General features: G+C 60.7%; 1 protein-coding gene across 1 annotated transcript in view; it reads left to right on the top strand.

Moving 5' to 3' along the window:
* Window positions 1–10313, top strand: part of IQGAP3 (IQ motif containing GTPase activating protein 3) — a 35527-nt gene extending 25214 nt beyond the window's left edge. The window contains exons 24-38 of the mRNA XM_043569069.1: window positions 572–724; window positions 981–1144; window positions 1474–1698; window positions 2526–2666; window positions 3390–3474; window positions 3819–4051; window positions 4342–4474; window positions 4585–4687; window positions 5204–5330; window positions 6232–6319; window positions 6985–7197; window positions 7581–7747; window positions 7962–8060; window positions 8394–8502; window positions 9371–10313. Coding sequence (XP_043425004.1) covers window positions 572–724; window positions 981–1144; window positions 1474–1698; window positions 2526–2666; window positions 3390–3474; window positions 3819–4051; window positions 4342–4474; window positions 4585–4687; window positions 5204–5330; window positions 6232–6319; window positions 6985–7197; window positions 7581–7747; window positions 7962–8060; window positions 8394–8502; window positions 9371–9484 — 2154 coding nt within the window. The 3' untranslated portion in view covers window positions 9485–10313. The remainder of the gene's footprint in view (window positions 1–571; window positions 725–980; window positions 1145–1473; window positions 1699–2525; window positions 2667–3389; window positions 3475–3818; window positions 4052–4341; window positions 4475–4584; window positions 4688–5203; window positions 5331–6231; window positions 6320–6984; window positions 7198–7580; window positions 7748–7961; window positions 8061–8393; window positions 8503–9370) is intronic.
* The last annotated feature ends 8827 nt before the right edge of the window (window positions 10314–19140 follow it).

Genomic DNA, 19140 nt, shown 5'->3' on the forward strand with positions numbered 1-19140 from the left:
AGGGGCCGGGCCGCCCACCGCCAGACCCAGCTGCTCCCAGGGAGGTGGCTACTCGAGCACGTGTTACGCGTCGGACTTCATCACCTGGCTCAGGTCCTCGCTCCCGCGGCGCTTCGGGGGGCAGGTGACGGAACTAGAATGCCTGCTTCTGCCGCTTCCCAGTGAGGGGGCCGCCAGCCGCCTCTTTCATCTCTGAGTCTGTTTCCTCCTCGGAGGCGGGAATAATCAGAGCGCCCACCTCACCAGGCCCGTGTAGACAGATAGGAAAGTACCTCAAACCGCACATTACGAGGCCGCGCCGTGTGGGTAGAAGTGGCGGTGGTGGCCCCAGCCCGGGCGCGCGACGTGAGAAATGAGCAAAATCCCACAGACGCGACGCCCGGGCTGCTGGCCGGCCCTCTCTGGGGACGGGACGCACCCTGTGGAAGCAGAGGTGCCAGACGGAGGGGCAGGGCGGGGGGCGGGGGGGCGCGCACCCTCGAACCGTGTGCGGGGGCTCCTGGAACCGCAGAAAGGCCCGGTTCCTCGAGGCCTGACTCTGACCCAGCGCCGTGCCCCCCGGCACCTGCAGGAGGTGATCTCCCACTGCAAGAAGCTGACCAATAAGAACAAAGAGCAGCTGTCGGGTATGATGGCTCTGGACAAGCAGAAGGGCCTGAAGTCGCTGAGCAGAGAGAAAAGGCAGAAACTAGAAGCTTACCAGCACCTCTTCTACCTGCTGCAGGTGAGCAGGAGCCTTTGGAACGAGAGGACCCCACCGTCCCCGAAGGGTCTGGGGCCCGGAGGCCTCTCTGTGCCCGTAACCCTCGTGCCTCGACCCCGGGGACTGCCCCCCACTGCTGCTTGTCTGGAAGGTTCCTCGCGCCTCCCAGGAAGCGGGCCGGTGCCTTCTCCTCTCCGGTCCCCATCGGGAGAGCCTCTAATGCATCACCGGCCCTCGGGGCCCATCACACGCCTCCTGTTTCCCCCGTTGCTTGCAGACTCAGCCTCTCTACCTGGCCAAGCTGATCTTTCACATGCCACAGAACAGAACCACCAAGTTCATGGAGTCCGTGATTTTCAGCCTGTACAACTATGCCTCCAACCGCCGCGAGGCCTACCTCCTGCTCCAGCTCTTCAAGACAGCGCTCCAGGAGGAGATCAGGTAGGCTTTCCGCGCCCAGACGAGTGGGAAGGGAACGGGTTGAGAGACGCCACCGTCGGCCCCTTCACAAGGGGGCGGTTTGTTGAGGTTTGAGGGCAGAAATGGAATCACGAGACCTCTTCTCAGCCTCACGTGGAGCGTCTGTAAGAGCCTCCGGGGACAGTACGGAGGGAGGATGGGGGCGGGCACGTTAGCGCACAGGCTGTCAGGACAGGCCTTGGGAGGGGCCATAGCAGAGCAGGCTTTGAAGGGCCACAGTCTCGGAGAGGAGCAGCTCTTTGTCCTACACAGAGACAGGAGACCAGCTCCGGTGACCTCTCGAACCACAGGTCAAAGGTGGAGCAGCCCCAGGACATGGTGACAGGCAACCCCGCGGTAGTGGGGCTCGTGGTGAGGTTCTACCGTAATGGGCGGGGCCAGAGCGCCCTGCGCGAGATCCTGGGCAGAGTCGTCCAGGACGTGCTGGAGGACAAGACGCTGAGCGTCCACATCGACCCCATTCACCTCTACAAGAGCTGGATCAACCAGAGCGAGGCCCAGACCGGCCAGCGCAGGTGAGGGGCGGTGCAGGTGAGCAGCAGCAGAGGGAGAGCTCCTCTGACCAGCTCCGAAGGTGGCATAGAAATGAGCTGCTGATGTATGCAGATATGACGCCGGCCCCGCGGGATGAAATAAAGTAGCTTTTAGCGCCCCCTCTGGTGGTTAACGTGGAACTGATGTAAATGACACGGACCTGGGTGTAGAATGAACACAGGTGAACGTGCAAACGTGTTTAATTGGCGTGTCGGTGCTTGCTTGAGAGCGGCCCGTCCGACCTGCCGGGAGTTGGGATACGGACGCCTCCTTGATGGGGGATAGCTGAGCACCCAGATTTGCAGGCGGATAGACAAGTGAGGTGGCAGGAGAGCTGGTCGGCCTTGTAGACTGGGGGTGCTACTCGGGGGCACGGTCCTTGGGAAGGGGGCCGCCGAGGAGCCGCCCGCGCTGGCGGCCTCTCCAGTGCCACACGGGCCTGCGTGTCGGGGCTGCAAGGCCGAGGCCGTCTTCCCGATCGCCCCAACCGCCAAAGACTAGCTGAGGGATGGCCCTGCCTCCAGCCCCGCCGAGGAGTCCACGCAGACTGTGGTCGTCCGCTCGTCCCTCCTCGTCCACCCCGTGGGCCCTCAGCTTCTCCTCCTTCGCCCTCCACCCACCCCGCTCCATTCCCCCTGAGTCCTTTCTCTTATTCCGGCCTGGTCCCCTCCAGCACGCGGGGCCGCCCTTAGCGCGTGTGTAGGTACACGCACGCGCAATCCTGTTAGATGGAGGGTTGAAAGGGTGGAACCCGGGAGGGGAGGCCATGGGAGGGGCTCTGGCTGATACCTTGTCTCTCTGCCCACAGCCACCTCCCCTATGACGTCACTCCAGAGCAGGCCTTGAGCCACCCCGAGGTCCAGAGACGGCTGGACATCTCCCTCCGCAGCCTCCTCGCCGTGACGGACAAGTTCCTTGCAGCCATCGTCTCCTCTGTGGACCAGATTCCGTAAGTGCATCAGCCGCGCCCCAGCCCGGGCACGGGACCTCAAGAGGGCCAGGCCAGGCGAGCTGTAAACCTCTGTGTCCAGCACTCTAGGAGGCGGGACTAGGTTAAATTAGTAGGTGGCACATCTGTGGTAGGAACAGTGACGATAATAGAATCTAACACATTTGAACACTGTTCTGTCATCGTACGTTACTTCCACGACATAGTTTCACTTGATCCTCACAAAATCCCTGAGCTAGAGAGAGGGCAAGAATGGGCATCTCCGTCTTCCAGACCAGGGAAGGAGTCGGCGAGGGGGAGGGGGTGGGGTAAGCCCCCATCTGTTGTTCTCCTCGGGCCCCGCCTCCAATCCAGCCCCTCCCGGGTGCTCGGTGATGACAGACAAGGTTGGCCTTCCCAGAGCCTCCCAGGCTGTCCTGGGACAGGGCTCTGGCTGTGAGTGCCCCACACCCCAGGTCCACGCTGAAGGTGCTTCTGTGGGGGGAGGCAAAGTGAATATCGGGACCTGGGCTGCTCCCCAGGGGAGACTGGAGCAAAGAAGAGGGTCTCGGGCCAGGCTGAAGGCCGCATGCAAGCTTAGTGGGCAGCAGGGCACTGGTCCTGGGCACTGACACTAGGGCCGGGGAGGGGGCGGCAGGGAGCGGGCCGTGAGTAGCAGGGGGACACTGCCTGGAGCTCCGGCAGAGACGGGCGGACCGCGGCTCACGCACACTTTGTCCGCAGGTACGGGATGCGGTACGTTGCTAAGGTCCTGAAGACAACCCTGGCGGAGAAGTTCCCCGACGCCCCAGAGAACGAGGTCTACAAGGCGAGTGTCCCCTCCCCAGACTCACGAGCTCCCTTTTGCCCTGCTGGTGAACCCCCGACTGAGACAAATGGAGAGAAGACCCGACGCTGTAAAAATCAAGCGGGGAAATCTCCACGCTGGCTCACCAGCAGAGCCTCTGCCGGCGGGCGGAAAGGCGCATGGTCGTGAGCTAAGAGGCCGGACAGCCCCGCACGGGCCCAGGGGATCTGGGTTCCAGTCCCAGCCCCTGCCCAGCTTTCACCGCGTGACCTTGAGCGGGTCGCCAGCCTGGGAGCTGGGGGGCGGGGCAGGGGCTGCCAGGGCGGACCCCCGGACGCTTCTGGGACGGTTTCCTCTGCCCTCAGGTGGTAGGGAACCTCCTGTACTACCGCTTCCTGAACCCGGCCGTCGTGGCCCCTGACGCCTTCGACATCGTGGCCGTGGCGGCGGGCGGTGCCCTGGCCGCCCCCCAGCGCCACACGCTCGGGGCCGTGGCCCAAGTCCTGCAGCAGGCCGCCGCCGGCAAGGCCTTCCGCGGGGAGAGCCGGCACCTGCGGGTCTTGAACGACTACCTGGAGGAGACGCACCTCAAGTTCAGGTCTCCGTCCCGGCACCCTGTCCCTCCTGTCCCCTTCTCTTGCTCTCGTCCTCTGCCGTGCCTCCCCTTCTCCCTCTGGGCCATGGGGGAAGCGCGGCACGGCGGGGGCGCGGCGGTCAGGGAGCCGGAGCGCGGGTTGTTGGAAGCATCGCCCGGCGGAGACAGAGGAGGGCCGTCCAGGGCAGTGGGCTTGAGGGGACACCGGGAGGGGGGCCGGGCGGCCCCGCGGGGGCTCACAGAACAGGTGGGGGTGCCGTCCGCCCTCTCCCACACCCTTCCTCTGGAGACAGGAGGTTCGTCTGCCGAGCCTGCCAGGTGCCGGAGCCGGAGGAGCGCTTTGCGATGGACGAGTACTCGGACATGGTGGCCGTGGCCAGACCCGTGGTGTACATCACCGTGGGGGAGCTGGTCAACACGCACAGGGTGAGGGGCGCGGCTGGGGGGCGCGGGGGGGCGGGGGGGGGGGCGGCGTGGGCGGCCCTCGGAGGAAGGTCTGGCTTGGATCCGTAGCTGCTCTCTCCTTCCACCTGCAGCTGTTGCTGGAGCACCAGGACTCGGTTGCCCCCGATCACTGCGACCCCCTGCACGAGCTCCTGGAGGACCTGGGGGAGCTGCCCACCATCCCTGACCTCATCGGTGCGCGCCGTCCTTGGCGAGGGGGCCCGGCAGCGGGTGGGGCGGGGAGGGCCTGCAGGGAGGGAGGGACGGACAGACTGAATGGCAGGCCGGCAGGCTCTCTCCGGAGTTCCATGGTCAGGGACGCGTGCCGGAAAGCCAGTCCGCACAGCACCTCTCCTTTCCCTCTGGTCCGAGATGGACACAGCGTGGGAGAGCGGTGTGGATGAATACAGGTCCGTTTGGAGTCTCTAAGGGTTTCTCTGACAGGGCCTTGAGTCCATGGAGTGACAGGATGTGGCCCTGCAGGGGTGGAAGTTCAGGGTGGGGGTGGTGACACATCGAAAGCTGGGCAGAGGGTGTCGGTCAGAGGTTCATCCGCAGGAACCGGGAGGCTGAGCTCTGTGGACGAGAGCCGTCCTGTGGGTGCTGCCCCCGGTGGACCCGCCTCTCCTGGCATAGAGGTGCCCGGAGTGGGCACGTAGCACGGCTGTCTGCACGTGGGGCACGCTCGTCTCATCCCTCCCTCCACTTCAGGGGAGGGCGTGGCCGCGGACAGGAGCCTGGACCCGAGCAAGCTGGAGGTGTCCCTGACGCTCGCCAACAAGTTTGAAGGGCTGGAGACGGACCCCGGCGATGCCAGTGCCCGGAGCCTGCTTCTGAGGTGGGTGAAGGTGGCCCCAGCCCCGGCCCCTGCTCGGATGGGGGGCGAGGCCATTCCACTGTCTTCCTGGGCTCCTGTCCTTCGGGCGGGTCCCCCTGAGGCTCACCGGCACTGCCCTCGCCGGGCCTCCGCTGTCCACCTCGGCCTCTGTTCTGTGCTGAGCTGAGGCCGAGGGAGAGCGGGGGTGTTGGTAACACCTGACGTTTGTGTGTTTCTGCGCTGTGACCGTTTGACCCGAGGGACAACCGTGAGGTCGGGGATGGTCTCCCTGCTTTAGTGTAGAGACCCAGGGTGGGTGTCCTGCCGAGAGAGAAGGTCAGGAGCTTTCCACCCCCGGTCCTGTGAAAGCAAGGGGGATGCCCCGCAGGGCTGGCCGGCCATCTGGGCAGAAGAGGAGCCGAGTTGCCGCCTCGGCCCTGCGCTGGCAGGGCGGCCCCTCCCCACCCACTTGCCCAGTGAACCAGTGAGCTGGGCCCTTGGCCTCGTCTTGCCATCGCTCTTCTAGCAGGGCGGGGCCAGGCGTGAGCACGCAGCCAGAGCCACCAAGAGGAAGGTGGCCGTCAGGCACCCTGAGAGCTCAGAGAAGGGACACCTGAGCTGGGGAAGGTCTCCCACAGGAGGAGGCACATCCTTTAGCTCATGGACTCAGGACGACGGTTTGTGGGAGGGCATTGTTGGCAGGGCGCCGGGGGTGAGGGCAGGGGTGAGGCGGCCCGGTGTGTGTGCACACAGGGGGTTCTGTACTCAGGCCCTGCATCTCACCCTGGGGTCTCCCTCCTTGTTTGTTCTCCTGACCTCCCGAGGTCCCTGGCAGCCATGACGTGGGGCAGGGTGCACCCACCCTCAGCTCCCGGCCAGCCTCGGGCCCAGACCCTTCCCTGTCCCTCCCCTCCTCCTGCAGCACCAAGCAGATGCTGGTGGACATCATGCAGTTCCAGCCTGGGGACTCCCTCGAGGAGATGCTGTCCCTCCCGGCGTCCAGAGAGCAGGTGAGTGGCCGGGTAGCTCCAAGTCTGGTCTGTTCATCCCCCCCTCCTGGCACCGCCCGTTTCCTCCCCTAGACCCACCCAGGCTCCACAAGCAGACAGATGTGCCCCCCAGGAATGAGAATAGCACCCCCGTCCCGGCTCCCCCTGCAGCAAGAGTGAGCTCTGCAGGGACCCCAAAGGCCCTGATGTCCGTGCTGTGGGGGGCGGGGGGGGGGCGGCTCAGGGGCATCGCACAGCTACCCCAATGGGCGCTGGAGGGCAGGCATCCTGCAGGGAGAGCGGCCGCCTGAGGCCTGGAGGCAGAGAAGGTACTGGGTGGAGGTCCGGTTGGGCCCCCGGCAGCAAAGACTAAGCCGAGGGCCTTCCGGAGAAGGTGAGGATGGCCCGTAGGGGCAGGTCCCAAAGCACAGGATGGAGGAGAGGGGCGCCCCGGATACCCTGGAGCCATCGCGGTGTTGGGAGGTGTGTGTCCAGAACCCCTTCTGCTGCGGCTTCCGCCCCGGTCTCCTTGGGCCCCTGCTCCCCCGTGGGGACCCCCGAGGCCCTCGCCCGTCTCTGACATCCCCACCGCACCCACCCCTGCCCCAGATGAGCTGGGGTCCGCCCCGGCCCGGGGGGCGGAGTGGCGCGGCCCGGCGGATCCCTGCAGCTCTTTTGCCCCTCAGGAAGCGGCCCACGAGCGGCTGACGAGCCGGCGCCGGGCCCGTGAGAGCCAGACCCCGGAGCCCCTGCGACGGCACCGCTCGCTGACCGCGCAGTCCCTCCTGCCGCTGGCGGACAAGCGTCGGCGCGTCCTGCGCAACCTGCGCCGGCTGGAGGGCCTGGGGCTGGTCAGCGCCAGCGACGGCTACCAGGGGCTGGTGGACGAACTGGCCAAGGTAGCGACCCCGGGCGCCTTGGGACACGCCCCCCCCACCCCCCACCCCCGCACGTGTCCGCCCAGATCCTCGCCAGCCGGGGGAGGCCAAGGCACGGCCAGAGGGTCCGTTTTGAAGGCGAGGTCGGAACGTTACTCAGGGCGCTCTTGTACTGAAAGACCAGGAGCCTTGGAACCGTGACTCCTCGGTGGGGGCGAGGCCCCGGCCCTGAGGGTTCGGGCTGGAATCCTCGAGACCCTCCTCCTCGTCGGAAAAGCAGCTGGGAAACCTCCCTCTTCCTGCTTTTCCCGGAGACCCTCACAGGGATTTGTTGTGGGCCCGCCAGGCCCCGAGGCGCTCCCGTCGCAGGGGGCAACTCCCCCTCCCTTGTCCCCCAACCCCAGGACATCCGCAACCAGCGCCGTTGCCGGCAGAGGCGGAAGGCGGAGCTGGTGAAGCTGGGGGCCACGCTCCGCGGCCTGGACAGTAAGGCCACCTTCTTCGAGGAGCAGGGCGACCACTACAGCCAGTACATCCGGGCCTGCCTGGACCAGCTGGCCCCCCGCCCCAAGTGGGTGCCTCCTCCCGCTCCCCGTGACCTCTCACCTCTGCCCACGTGACCCCTGAAGGGGAGGTCGCCCCGGGACGGCAGGGTCCCTTTCTGATTCTGGCCTTCGGTCCCCTCACAGAGCCTTGGGGCCTGAGTCGGCCGCCACAGGGAGAACTGGGGTCTTTGGTGTTGAAGACCCGGCTCCGTGAACTCCCTGGGCCCTTTTTTAAACCAGGAGCTCCGGGAAAGGGAAGAAGCCGTCGCTCCGTTACACTGCTGCCCAGCTCCTGGACAAGGGGGTCCTGCTGGAGATCGAGGGCCTTCCCACCTCTCAGTACGTGTGTTCGGAGGGCACAGTGTCAGACCCCCACCGGGCCCCAGCGTGGCCCCGCCTTGGGAGGGGCTGCGGGGTGATGGGGAGACGGGACACCTCCAGGCAGAAAGCCAAGGGCAGCGCACGTGGTCCGGCACAGCCCCGGACACACCCAAGGGGGAGGGCACCGGGGACCCGTCCTGGAGGAGGGGACAGCCGTAAGGGCCAGGCACGCCGAAGACAGAGGCAGCCGGGGCCCCGCGAGCACTGACGGGAAGTCTGGGCTCCGGAGGAGGGGGGCCGGGGCCCTGGAAAGAAGCACTGAGTCCGCGTTTTGAATCCTGTCCCTGAAAGCTTCAGAAATGTGATCTTTGACATCAGCCCTGGAGACGAGGCAGGGAAGTTCGAAGTCAACGCCCGGTTCCTGGGTGTGGACGTGGAGCGGTTCCAGCTTCACTACCAGGTGAGAGGCCCCCCAGGGGCCCCAAGCCGCCGGCCTGGCTCGGGTGCCCGCCTGAGGACAGTGGGCCCGCCTCGCTCCTCTCAGCCGCGGAGGACGTCAGCTCCCCGCCCCGCCCATCAGCACCTGAACGGAAGGGTGAGGGTCTTGCGGCCCGAGCGCCTCTGTCCCCAGGCCCTGGCCCAGACCCCACCGCCAAGCACAGAGCGTGCAGCTGGCGGGCACTGTCAGAGCGGATGAGTCCTGATGTCCCAGCACGTGTCTGGGACCTCGCACACGCCGCCCTGCGGCCCTCTGCACAGCCCTGAAGCGTGACCCCTGTTCTCCAGGCTCTGAGGCTGACACAGATGCAGCCTGAGACACAGGCCAGTGTTCAGGACAGCTGTGATTTTGTTTGTTTGTTTAGGTTTATTTATTTTGAGAGAGAGAGCACGAGCTATAGAGGGGCAGAGAGAGAGAGAGAGAGAGAGAGAGAGAGGGGATCCCAAGCAGCCTCCGCGCTGTCAGCACAGAGCCCAATGTGGGGCTTGAACTCACAAGCCGTGAGATCATGACCTGTGCCGAAGTCAGACGCTCAACCGACTGAGCCACCCAGGCGCCCCAGGAAGCAGTGACTTTAAACCCACGTCTTTTTGTTCTGCCCTTTGGCCTTTTGAATGAGAGAAGGGGTTTGAAGCCCTGACTCTGCTCGAATTGACATTTGGTCAAGTCCCTGTGCCTCTCTTGGCCTTGATGTCCTCATCTGTGAACTGGGGTTTTGATGGCCAGCGCCCCTGGGTGGGCGAGGGAGGCTCGGGGGTGTGAGTGTTGTGTAGACTGGCCAGGCTACCACCAGGAGCCCTCGCGCACCCCACCCCTGCCCTCCCCCCAGGACCTCCTGCAGCTCCAGTACGAAGGTGTAGCTGTTATGAAGCTCTTCAACAAGGCCAAGGTCAACGTCAACCTTCTCATCTTCCTCCTCAACAAGAAACTGCTGCGGAAGTGATGGAGGCAGGGGCCGCTCCGCGAGCCCCTCTTCCCTGCCAGGTTGCGGTCTCAACACTAACACTCGCTCACAGCCCTGCGGATGCCCAGGGCTCAGGGCTGGGCCGAGCTCCGGGAGCATCAGAGCATCACCCCCCCACCCCCCCCCCGCCCCGGCTGGAGCAGCTGGCCCACCGGGCCACACGGAGGCTCCCTGGCGACAGTGAGCCTTGCCCAGAGGCTGGCCGTGTGGCCGATAAGCCCCAGAGCCCCTCCGTGTCCCCGCCGGACCGCAGCGCGGGGACCTGGGCCCTGCACCCTGGCCCACCGAGGCCCTTGCTCTTTGCCCGCTGCTGCCCTCCCACGGTCACCCCGATATTTGCAAGCACTGTCCTGGCCGCCTCTGCCTCCCTGCTCCCTGCAGGCCCCAAAGCCAGCTCCCGCTCCCTCCTCCCTCTCCCCCCCCCACCACCTCAAGTCCCGCTCTGAGGATATTTATTCTCCCCCCCCCCCCGGCACTGGGGGTCACCGTGTGGCCCTCCTCCTGGGTGTACCCCTTCATCTCTGAGCTCAGAGAAGGCGTTGCCATCTCCCATCTCCCAACAGTCCCAACGCCCCTCCCGCCGTGTGCGCAGGACGCCTTGGATGGGGGGCAGGAAGGTCCCCGTTCGTGTTTCAGACTCGTCCTGTCCCCTTCCTATGGCACGAAGAGCGTCTTTCCCTCTGTTCGCTCACCCTTCCGGGCGGTCCCAGTCCCTGCATTCTTGTCCCTGCCACTGTCTCTCCCCCACGTCCACCGACTTCCTGTCCGTCTGCCCCTGATGTCACTTGAATAAAAGCAGCCGTCACCCGCACATGTGCAGTTCACCCCCCCCCCCCCCCCCCGCTTCATTTCCTGCAGAGCAGGTCTCCGGGTTCTGAGACGGCTCTTGCCCGGGCGAGGAGAGCCGGGGGGCGGGGGGGGGGGGTTGGCTCCTCGCTGCAGCCCCTGAAGTGCCCGCCTGGCTGAGCTCCTAAAAGCTTAATGAGACGAGGGTTGGTTCCTCTCCCGCCTGCCCCGGGGCACAGGGACGGGGAAGGAATGGTTAGGTTTTGGTGCTGTTTTTATCGCTGCTCTGGAGGCAGAAGCCAAGAGGAGGAGGAACCAGGCCTAGCTGCGCCCCACCCACTCCGCACACACTTCCAGCAGCTTCTCCTCGTGTGCTCTGGCCACAGCTGCTCACGTGTGCTGCAGCCCCTGTGCTCTGAGCAAAACCCCCTCTCCGCGACAAGAGCCCCCCTCCTTTCCTCCTTGCTGTCTGGGAACAGGGACAAAGCCTGGGGACGAGGGAACAGTACAGAGGCACCCGCCCTGACATCCCGCCCAGAAGTCCCTGCTGGGCACCCCCAGTTTGCCTGGCGGGTCTGTCTTCCGCTCCGTCACTCAGGATCTATCTCGCTGTCACATCGTCTCCTTCCCGTAACGTGTCACAGCAGAGACTGGCGGTACTGCCTCACTCTGAGTGACAGTGACACACACAGTGGATCCGGGTTCCCACACACCGTCAGCCGTCACTGAAAAGCTCACACTCGCCCGACGGCTCCAGCACCGGGTGCCACCGTGATGCTCCCCGGCAGCCGCGTGGGCTCGTCACCGTGGCTACTGTCACCAGGGCCTGTGTGGCAGGGCTCTTTGCAGGCACTTCTCACAGCAACTCCGCAGAGGGGAGCGCCCTGCCCCCACCCTCTGCCGGGCAGGTGACAGAGCCGAGGCTCGGAGCTCTGGGTCACAGCCGGCAAGGGGCAGAGCAGGGCTCTCAACTCGGGCCCACCCCCTCCGGGCTCACCTTCCCCCACCTCGTGTCTTATTTGAGAGAAACATTTCCACTTCCTTCAGCCCACCCTCTTGTGCCGCCCTCTTTCGAGCCCACTTCTCAACCCTCCCGGTGGCCCCTGACACGCCCCGGTTCATCACTGTCTTCCTGTCAATGGCCAATGTGACACAGAGGCACGTAGGTCCTATGGGGGAGTACACTCTCTTCAGGGACAATTTGACAACATCAGAAATGGGGAAAGAGAGGTCTTTCTACCAAACGGTGTTGGGACAGCTGAATATCCACGTACAAAAGAATGAAGCCGGACCCCTACCTCATACCGTATACCAACATTGAAACAGATCATAAACCAAAATGTAACAGCTAAAACTATAGCATTCTTAGAAGGAAACGTAAATTTGCATGACGTTGATCGGGCGATGGTTTCTGAAGACACCAGAAGCACCAGCGGCAAGAATTAGATACACTGGAGCCTCAGCAAAGTCAAAAACTTGTGCTTTAAAGGACCCCTTCAGGAAAACGCAGACAGGGGCACCTGGGTGGCTCAGTTGGTTGAGATCGGTTCAGGTCATGATCTCACGGTTCGTGGGAAGGAACCCCGCGTTGCACTCTATGCTGACAGCACTGAGCCCGCTTGGGATTCTCTCTCTCCCTCTCTCTCTACCCCTCCCCTGCTTATGCTTTCTCTTGCTCTCAAAATAAATTATCTTAGGGGTGCCTGGGTGACTCATTCGGTTAAGCATCAGACTCCGGCTCAGGTGATGATCATGCAGTTTGTGAGTTCGAGCCCTGTGTTGGGGCCCTACGCTGACAGCTCGGAGCCTGGAGCCTGCTTCGGATTCCGTGTCTCCCTCTCTCTCTGCCCCTCCCCCACTCACACTGTCTCTCAAAAAAAAAAAAAATAAACTCTAAAAAATAGTAAAATAAACTTTTAAAAAGTTGAAAAAAATGAAAGGACAACCCACAGAAAGGGAGAGAGATGTTTGCAAATCATTTGTCTTTTTTTTTTTTTTAATGCGTGTTTTTATAGAGAGAAGCACCGGTGGGGGAGGGGCAGAGAGAAGGGGAGACACAGAATCCGAAGCAGGCTCCGGGCTCTGTGCTGACAGCAGAGAACCTGACACGGGGCTCCAACCCACGAACCACGAGATCGCGACCCGAGCCAAAGTCAGACGCTTCACCGACAGCCACCCAGGCGCCCCACAAATTGTGTTATCTTGTAAGGGACTTATTTCAAAAATAAAAAGACAACCCAATTACATGGGCAATTTTGGTGGCCATTTCTGTAAAAAAGAGATGCAATTAGTTAATAAGCACATGAAAAGATGCTCAGCATCGTTAGTATTAGCATAATGCAAATGAATTTTTTTTAATCTTTTATTATTTACCCTTGAGAGAGAGACAGTGTGTGAGCTGAGCGGGGAAGGAGCAGAGAGAGACACACAGAATGCGAAGCGGGCTCCAGGCTCCCAGCTGTCAGCACAGAGCCCGACGCGGGGCTCGAACCCACGGACCACGAGATCACGACCTGAGCCCGAGAGGGACACTCAACCCACTGAGCCACCCAGGCGCCCCGCAAATGAAATCTTAATGAGATGCCACTTCATCCCCAACGAGGATGGCTGAAGTCAAACAGCTAACAACAAGGTTTGCTGAGGATGGGGAGAAACTGTAATTGCTATGGCGCCCGGGGGGTTGGAAAACAGTGGAGCCACTTTGGAAAACAATTTGGCGTCTCCTCGAAATGTCAAACACACGAGCCAGCAACTCGCCCCCCTGAGCACGTACCCGAGAGAACTGGAAGCCGATGTGGCCAGGAAAGTCTGGGCACAAATGCTCACCAGCTGATGAGCGGATGAAGAGAGGGCGATATATACGAAGGGAGTACCGTTTGGCCATCGAAGGGGACGAAGTCACGACACGCGCTACCACACAGAGGGCACTTGAAAACACGCACAGTGAAAGACCCGAAAGGTCACGTATGTCTGATTCCATTTGTGTGAGGGTCCAGGACAGGCCAATCCACGGGAACAGAAAGTCGATCAGTGCGCCGGGGTCTGGCGAAAAGGGAGAACAGAGTGAGTGCTGGTGGGTGTGGGGGTTCTTTTAGGGGTGGTGAAAATGCTCTGTAATTAAGTAGTAAGGCTGAAATTCCTTTTTTTTTTTTTTACATTTATTCATTTTTCAAAGACAGAGTGAGAGCATGAGCGGGGGAGGGGCAGAGAGAGGGAGACACAGAATCCGAAGCAGGATCCAGGCTCCGAGCTGTCCGCACAGAGCCCGACGCGGGGCTCGAACCCATGAACCTTGAGATCGTGACCTGAGCCGAAGTCGGACGCTCAACCGACTGAGCCACCCAGGCGCCCCTAAAGGCTGCAATTCTGACCATAGTGAAACCACTCGATTTCGTATCTTCAAAGGGTACATTTTATGGTATGTGAGTTATATTTCAATAAAGCTGTACTTTTTTTTAATGTTTACTTATTTTTGAGAGAGAGAGAGAGAGAGAGAGAGAGCAGGAGCAGGGGAGGGGCAGAGAGAGAAGGAGACAGAGAATCCAAAGCAGGCTCTGAGCTGACAGCGCAAAGCCTGATGTGGGGCTCGAACCCCTCAACCGTGAGCCGGCCTGAGCTAACCTCACTCAACCAATGGAGCCACCCAGGCGCCCCCAAGCGGTTACTTTTTAAGGCTGTAATTGCACACACCCAGCAGGGGATGCTTCCCGTGAACACACCTGGATGGGGCAAGGATTGTGCGTGAGGGCAGAGCAGCCCCACGACGGGACATGGCACGGCCAACGGCGACGATGAGTACACACGAGCGGACTGGTGTGAAGAGCGGCCCCCGTGTGTGCTGTTCCGGACGATGCCCAGGGGACTCGGCGGCGGCCGCCTTCGGGGACTAGAATGGGGGGGGGGAGTGTCTGTGCTGCTACTTCGATGAGCTTCCGTCACTCTCAGGAAGGGGAGAGCCAGCACACGCTGAGGACGAGCGTCCCTTGTTCCAGGGCGGCAGCTCCCCGCGGGCCCCACGAGCTGTTCCTTCTTGGCCCCCAGCCGCACGCAGAACCTGAGACCAAGCGCTCGGAAACTTACAGCCGGCCGGCAGGGGCCTAACCCCCGAATCTACCGAGCAAAGATGGAGCTTGGATTTCACGGGACTTTTTCGCTGCATTTTTCTAGTAACTAGCGTTTGTGGTATTTCACAAAAATGTCGGCCCGGCGGTGCTGGGCTGGCTCAGCCGGTGGAGGTGCGGCTCTTGGTCTCAGGGTTGTTTGAGCCCCACGTGGGTGTGGAGCCTGCTTAAATAATAAAAATAAAAATAAATTAAAAAGTTAAAAAAAAAAATATGGGCGCCCGAGGGGCTCAGTCGGTTGGGCCTCCGACTTCAGATCTAGAGGCTCAGGTCACGATCTCACGGTTCCTGAGGTCAAGCCCCGCGTCAGGCTCTGTGCGGACAGCTCGGAGCCTGGAGCCTGCTTCGGATTCTGGGTCTCCCTCTCTCTCTGCCCCTCCCCTGCTCACGCTCTGTGTCTCTCTGTCTCAAAAAGAAATAAACATTAAAAAATAAATAAATGTGGGGCGCCTGGGTGGCTCAGTTGGTTAAGTGGCCGACTTCGGCTCAGGTCATGATCTCGTGGTCCGTGAGTTCGAGCCCCACGTCGGGCTCTATGCTGACAGCTCAGAGCCCGGAGCCTGTTTCAGATTCTGTGTCTCCCTCTTGCTGACCGTCCCCTGTTCATGCTCTGTCTCTCTCTGTCTCAAAAATAAATAAAACGTTAAAAAAATTTTTAAAAATAAATAAATAAAAATAAAATAAAAATAAATAAATGAAATTATTGTCGCTGTTTCCCAATTACATATTCATTGTAGAAAGTTTGGGAAATATTTACAAAGCAAAAAAGGGCCCATAACAATTCATGACACTGTCACAAAATGATAACCACTTGTAACATTTTGATGTCTTTTCTCCCAATCGTATTTGCAATTAGAACCACGCTATGCATCTTATTTTATAACCTGCCTTTTCTATTTACATTGTAAACAGCCTCCCATATATTTTTTTTAATGTTTATTTTTGAGACAGAGAGAGAGACAGAGCGCAAGCAGGGGAGGGGCAGAGAGAGAGGGAGGCACAGAATCCCAAACAGGCTCCAGGCTCCGAGCTGTCCGCACAGAGCCTGACGCGGGGCGCAAACCCACGGACCGCGAGATCGTGACCTGAGCCGAAGTTGGGCACTTAACCCACGGAGCCAGCCAGGTGCCCCTGCGCCTCCCACATTAAATGAGACAAACCAGGGGTGCCCGGCTGGTTCAGCAGGTGGAGCGTGTGACTCTGGATCTCAGGGTCGTGCGTTCAAGCCCCACACTGAGTGCAGAGATTACTTAAAAAGAAACAACCATCTAGATGCTTTATGTTCTGGCAAACGAATGCTGTGTTACAAACCCTTTGCCTGTCGGCGTCGGTCTCTCTGGGTCTCCTCCTTTGGGGAGCTGATCCCCCTCCCTCCGCGCAGCCGTGGGGCTAACAGCGGAACTGCCTCCCACCAGGACGTTGGGCTCAGGACTCCAGAGCAGACACTCAGACTTCCTTCCCCTCGGCCGTGGGAACTTGAATTCTGAACTCTGAGGGCGGCACCCAGGAAGCGAAGCCGGATGGGGCTGAGTCACCCGCTGGCAGCACCCTGCAGAGACGGCCACCAGCTTCTGGCCCCGGGGTCCCCGGGGGGGGGGGGGTGGTCAGACCGTCACCTCTCCCGGGTCAAGTCGCTCTGCTCCAGACAAGCCTGGAAGCCTCTCGTCACGTCTTGCTTGACGTTCCTCTCTTGCTGCTAACCAAGACCGCTTTCCCGATTCGTCCTGGCACCTAGATCCGCGTGCCCGTGTGTATCTCCTTGGACTGTTTCTGCTTCGCAGGGTGTGCACTTTATAAAGGATCTTCTCACCTGCAGCCAAGCGTCCAGAAAACCTGCACCAACTCACAGAAAGAGGGCACAGGAGGCGAGAGGAAGGGGTGCACGCCGGGGTCAGCTGTCCAGAGTCCGGAAAGGAGCCCAGCCTGACTCCTGCGAATCAACAGAACCCGCCCTCGCCGGGTCTTGTGAAACCCGTCCACTGCCTTTGCGCCAGGGAGGCGTAAGAGGACTCCTTTCTCTGCGGGGAACACACACGTTTAAGAAGGACGGCTCACCAGACGCAGTGTGGGACCCTGGACTGGATCCTGGGACGGGAAAAAAGGGCCGTTAACGGGAACACCGGTGACACTGAGCACCGGAGTTGAGTTGGTCAATACTGGTTTCCTCGTGTTGACAGATGGACCGCAGCAACGCGGGGCGCTAACCTCGGGGAGCCCGGGGAGTGCTGTCCGGGAACTCTCTGTCCTGCTTTTGCAACCTTTCTGTAAATGTGACGCTGCGCCCAAATTGAAAGTTGACTTAAAACGACAGTTTGCACCAATCTGTAGTCCCGCCGAAAGGGCACAGAAGTGCTAGTCTTACCGCAGCCTTGCCAGCGGCGAGTATTTTTAAGAAATTCAGTCCGTCAACAAATATTTAGTAAGTGCCTGAGACGGTGAGGCCACGTGGCACGCTACACTGCCACGCGCTCCGTGGCCTCGCGATCTCAGGCACTTGGGACGCGCAGTAAACAAAGCCAACCTGAATCAGTGTCCTCACGGAGCGGACAGTGGCGGGGCGGGGGGGGGGGGGGGGACAGATACTCCGGTATGTCCAAAGCAGTAAGTGTTCAGGAAAACAGAAAGAGCAGAACAAGGGACATCCCGGGTGACGCACGGGAATGGGGGGGGTGGGGGGGCTGCAATTTTAAATAGCGTGATCAGGAGGGGCTTCCCAGCGGAAAAGACATCTCAGCACTGACAAGGAGGGAGAGGTAAGCCGTGGGGACGCCTGGAGGAAAGGTGGTGACACAGACCACGTGTGGCCTTCCAGGTGCCAAACAGGTTGGGGCAGAGGCCCCCCCCCCCCCCCCCCCCCCCCCGTTTACTCTGCTTCGTCTCCCAGCCTGGTGCAGTTAGGCGGGGCCGTGCCACCGGCCCGGCCACGTAAACGGGAGTGGAAACGCACCAAGTTACCTTCGGGCTCAGGCAATAGAAGTCCCGCTTGTGATTCTCTAGCCTTCCTTTCCCTGGTGTGGTATCTGTGCTCCAGGGGGAGCAGCGACGACAGCCCTGGAGCCTCCATCAGCCTGGGACCCGCCGTGTGACCCGTGTCCTGAGCCCAGTCACCGGCCGGTAGCACCCTACAGAGACAGCCACTGTCTGGCACTGAGACTTTTTTTTCTTTTCGTTTGTTTATTAATTAATCAATTAATTAATTAATAGTAATCTCTGTGCCCAGTAATCTCTGGCTCAAACCCACGACCCTGAGATTAAGAGTCGCACACTCCTGGGGCGCTCAGCAGGTGAAGCATCCGACTTCAGCTCCAGTCACGATCTCACGGTCCGTGAGTTCGAGCCCCGTGTCGGGCTGTGTGTGGACAGCTCGGAGCCCGGAGTCCGCTTCGGATTCTGTGTCTCCCTCTCTCTCTGCTCCTCCCCTGCTCACATGCTGTCTCTCTCTCTCTCAAAAATATTACAAAAACATTAAAAAAAAAAAAAAGAGTCACACAGTCCCCTGCCTGGGTCAGCCGGGTGCCCCCGGGCACTGAGGCTCTTGCTCTGGGATTGGGGCGCCTCCCACTGGAGCACAGCTTGCTCATGGCCTGACACAGAAGGCCCAGCTTTTACTGCATCAACTGAGTCCACTGTTCGTTTGAAAAACACAAGCATCGCTGTTTACCTTTAATTTCCTTGATAATTACTGAACGTAGGAGACTGTATTTTCTGTCTTTAAAAAAAAAATTTTTTTTTAATGTTTATTTATTTCTGAGACAGAGAGAGACAGAGCATGAGTCGAGGAGGGGCAGAGAGAGAGGGAGACACAGAATCGGAAGCAGGCTCCGGGCTATGAGCTGACAGCACAGAGCCCGACGCAGGACCGTGAGATCATGACCTGAGCCAAAGTCGGACGCTCAACCGACTGAGCCACCCGGGCGCCCCAACGGACTGTATCGTCTAAGGTGGACAGGACAGAATCCCCGTGCCCGTGCGCTTGCTGTGACAGCAGCACGGCTGCCACTGAGAGGCGACATCGGTGCTCCCTCCCCTCGAATCTGTATTCACCCTGAGAGCGAGGTTGTTGACTTCTACGGCAACGTCGTAAGAAATGTGGTGACTTCTGTCTGGTCCTGGGGGACATCCTCTTTTGGAAGCCTCCGGTCACGCGGTGAAGAAGCCGAGGTCTCGTGCAGAAGCGTCAGTGTCCAGGGACGTTGGCGGTGGATGCCCCAGCTGACAACTGAGCGTGAGCGGAAGCCTCTGGGGGCCCTCCAGCCACCGGAGCGGCCCTGGGAGAGAGCCGCCCGGCTGAGCTCGGTCAGGCCCAGAACCATAATCATACCCATCACGTTGTTATTGTTGTTCTGAGCCACTACGTTTTAAGGCGGTTCGTTACATAGCAATACACAATCGCGAGGGTGGAGAGGAACATCTTCACTATTTTTATTTCATATATACAGACACACGTTTAAAGATTTTTTTAAAGTAGTCTGTGCCCCCGACGTGGGGCTCGAACTCACAACCGGAGATCGAGAGTCGCTCGCTCCACCGCCAGCCAGGCGCCCCGATTTTTATCTAATACGTTGAAGTCTTTTTACATCCTGACGCCATCTCCTCGACAGGACCCACTCTTCTGTTTCCACGTAAACGTGGGGAGCGGGACCCGGCCATGGAGGGACCTAGAGAGATGTCCCTCAAAGCTAACTGAGACCCGCTAACAAGATGTCCCGGGTACGGCCGCAGCAGGCA

Source organism: Prionailurus bengalensis, chromosome E4, assembly GCF_016509475.1.
Source record: "Prionailurus bengalensis isolate Pbe53 chromosome E4, Fcat_Pben_1.1_paternal_pri, whole genome shotgun sequence".
NCBI classification, from domain to species: Eukaryota; Metazoa; Chordata; class Mammalia; order Carnivora; family Felidae; genus Prionailurus; species Prionailurus bengalensis.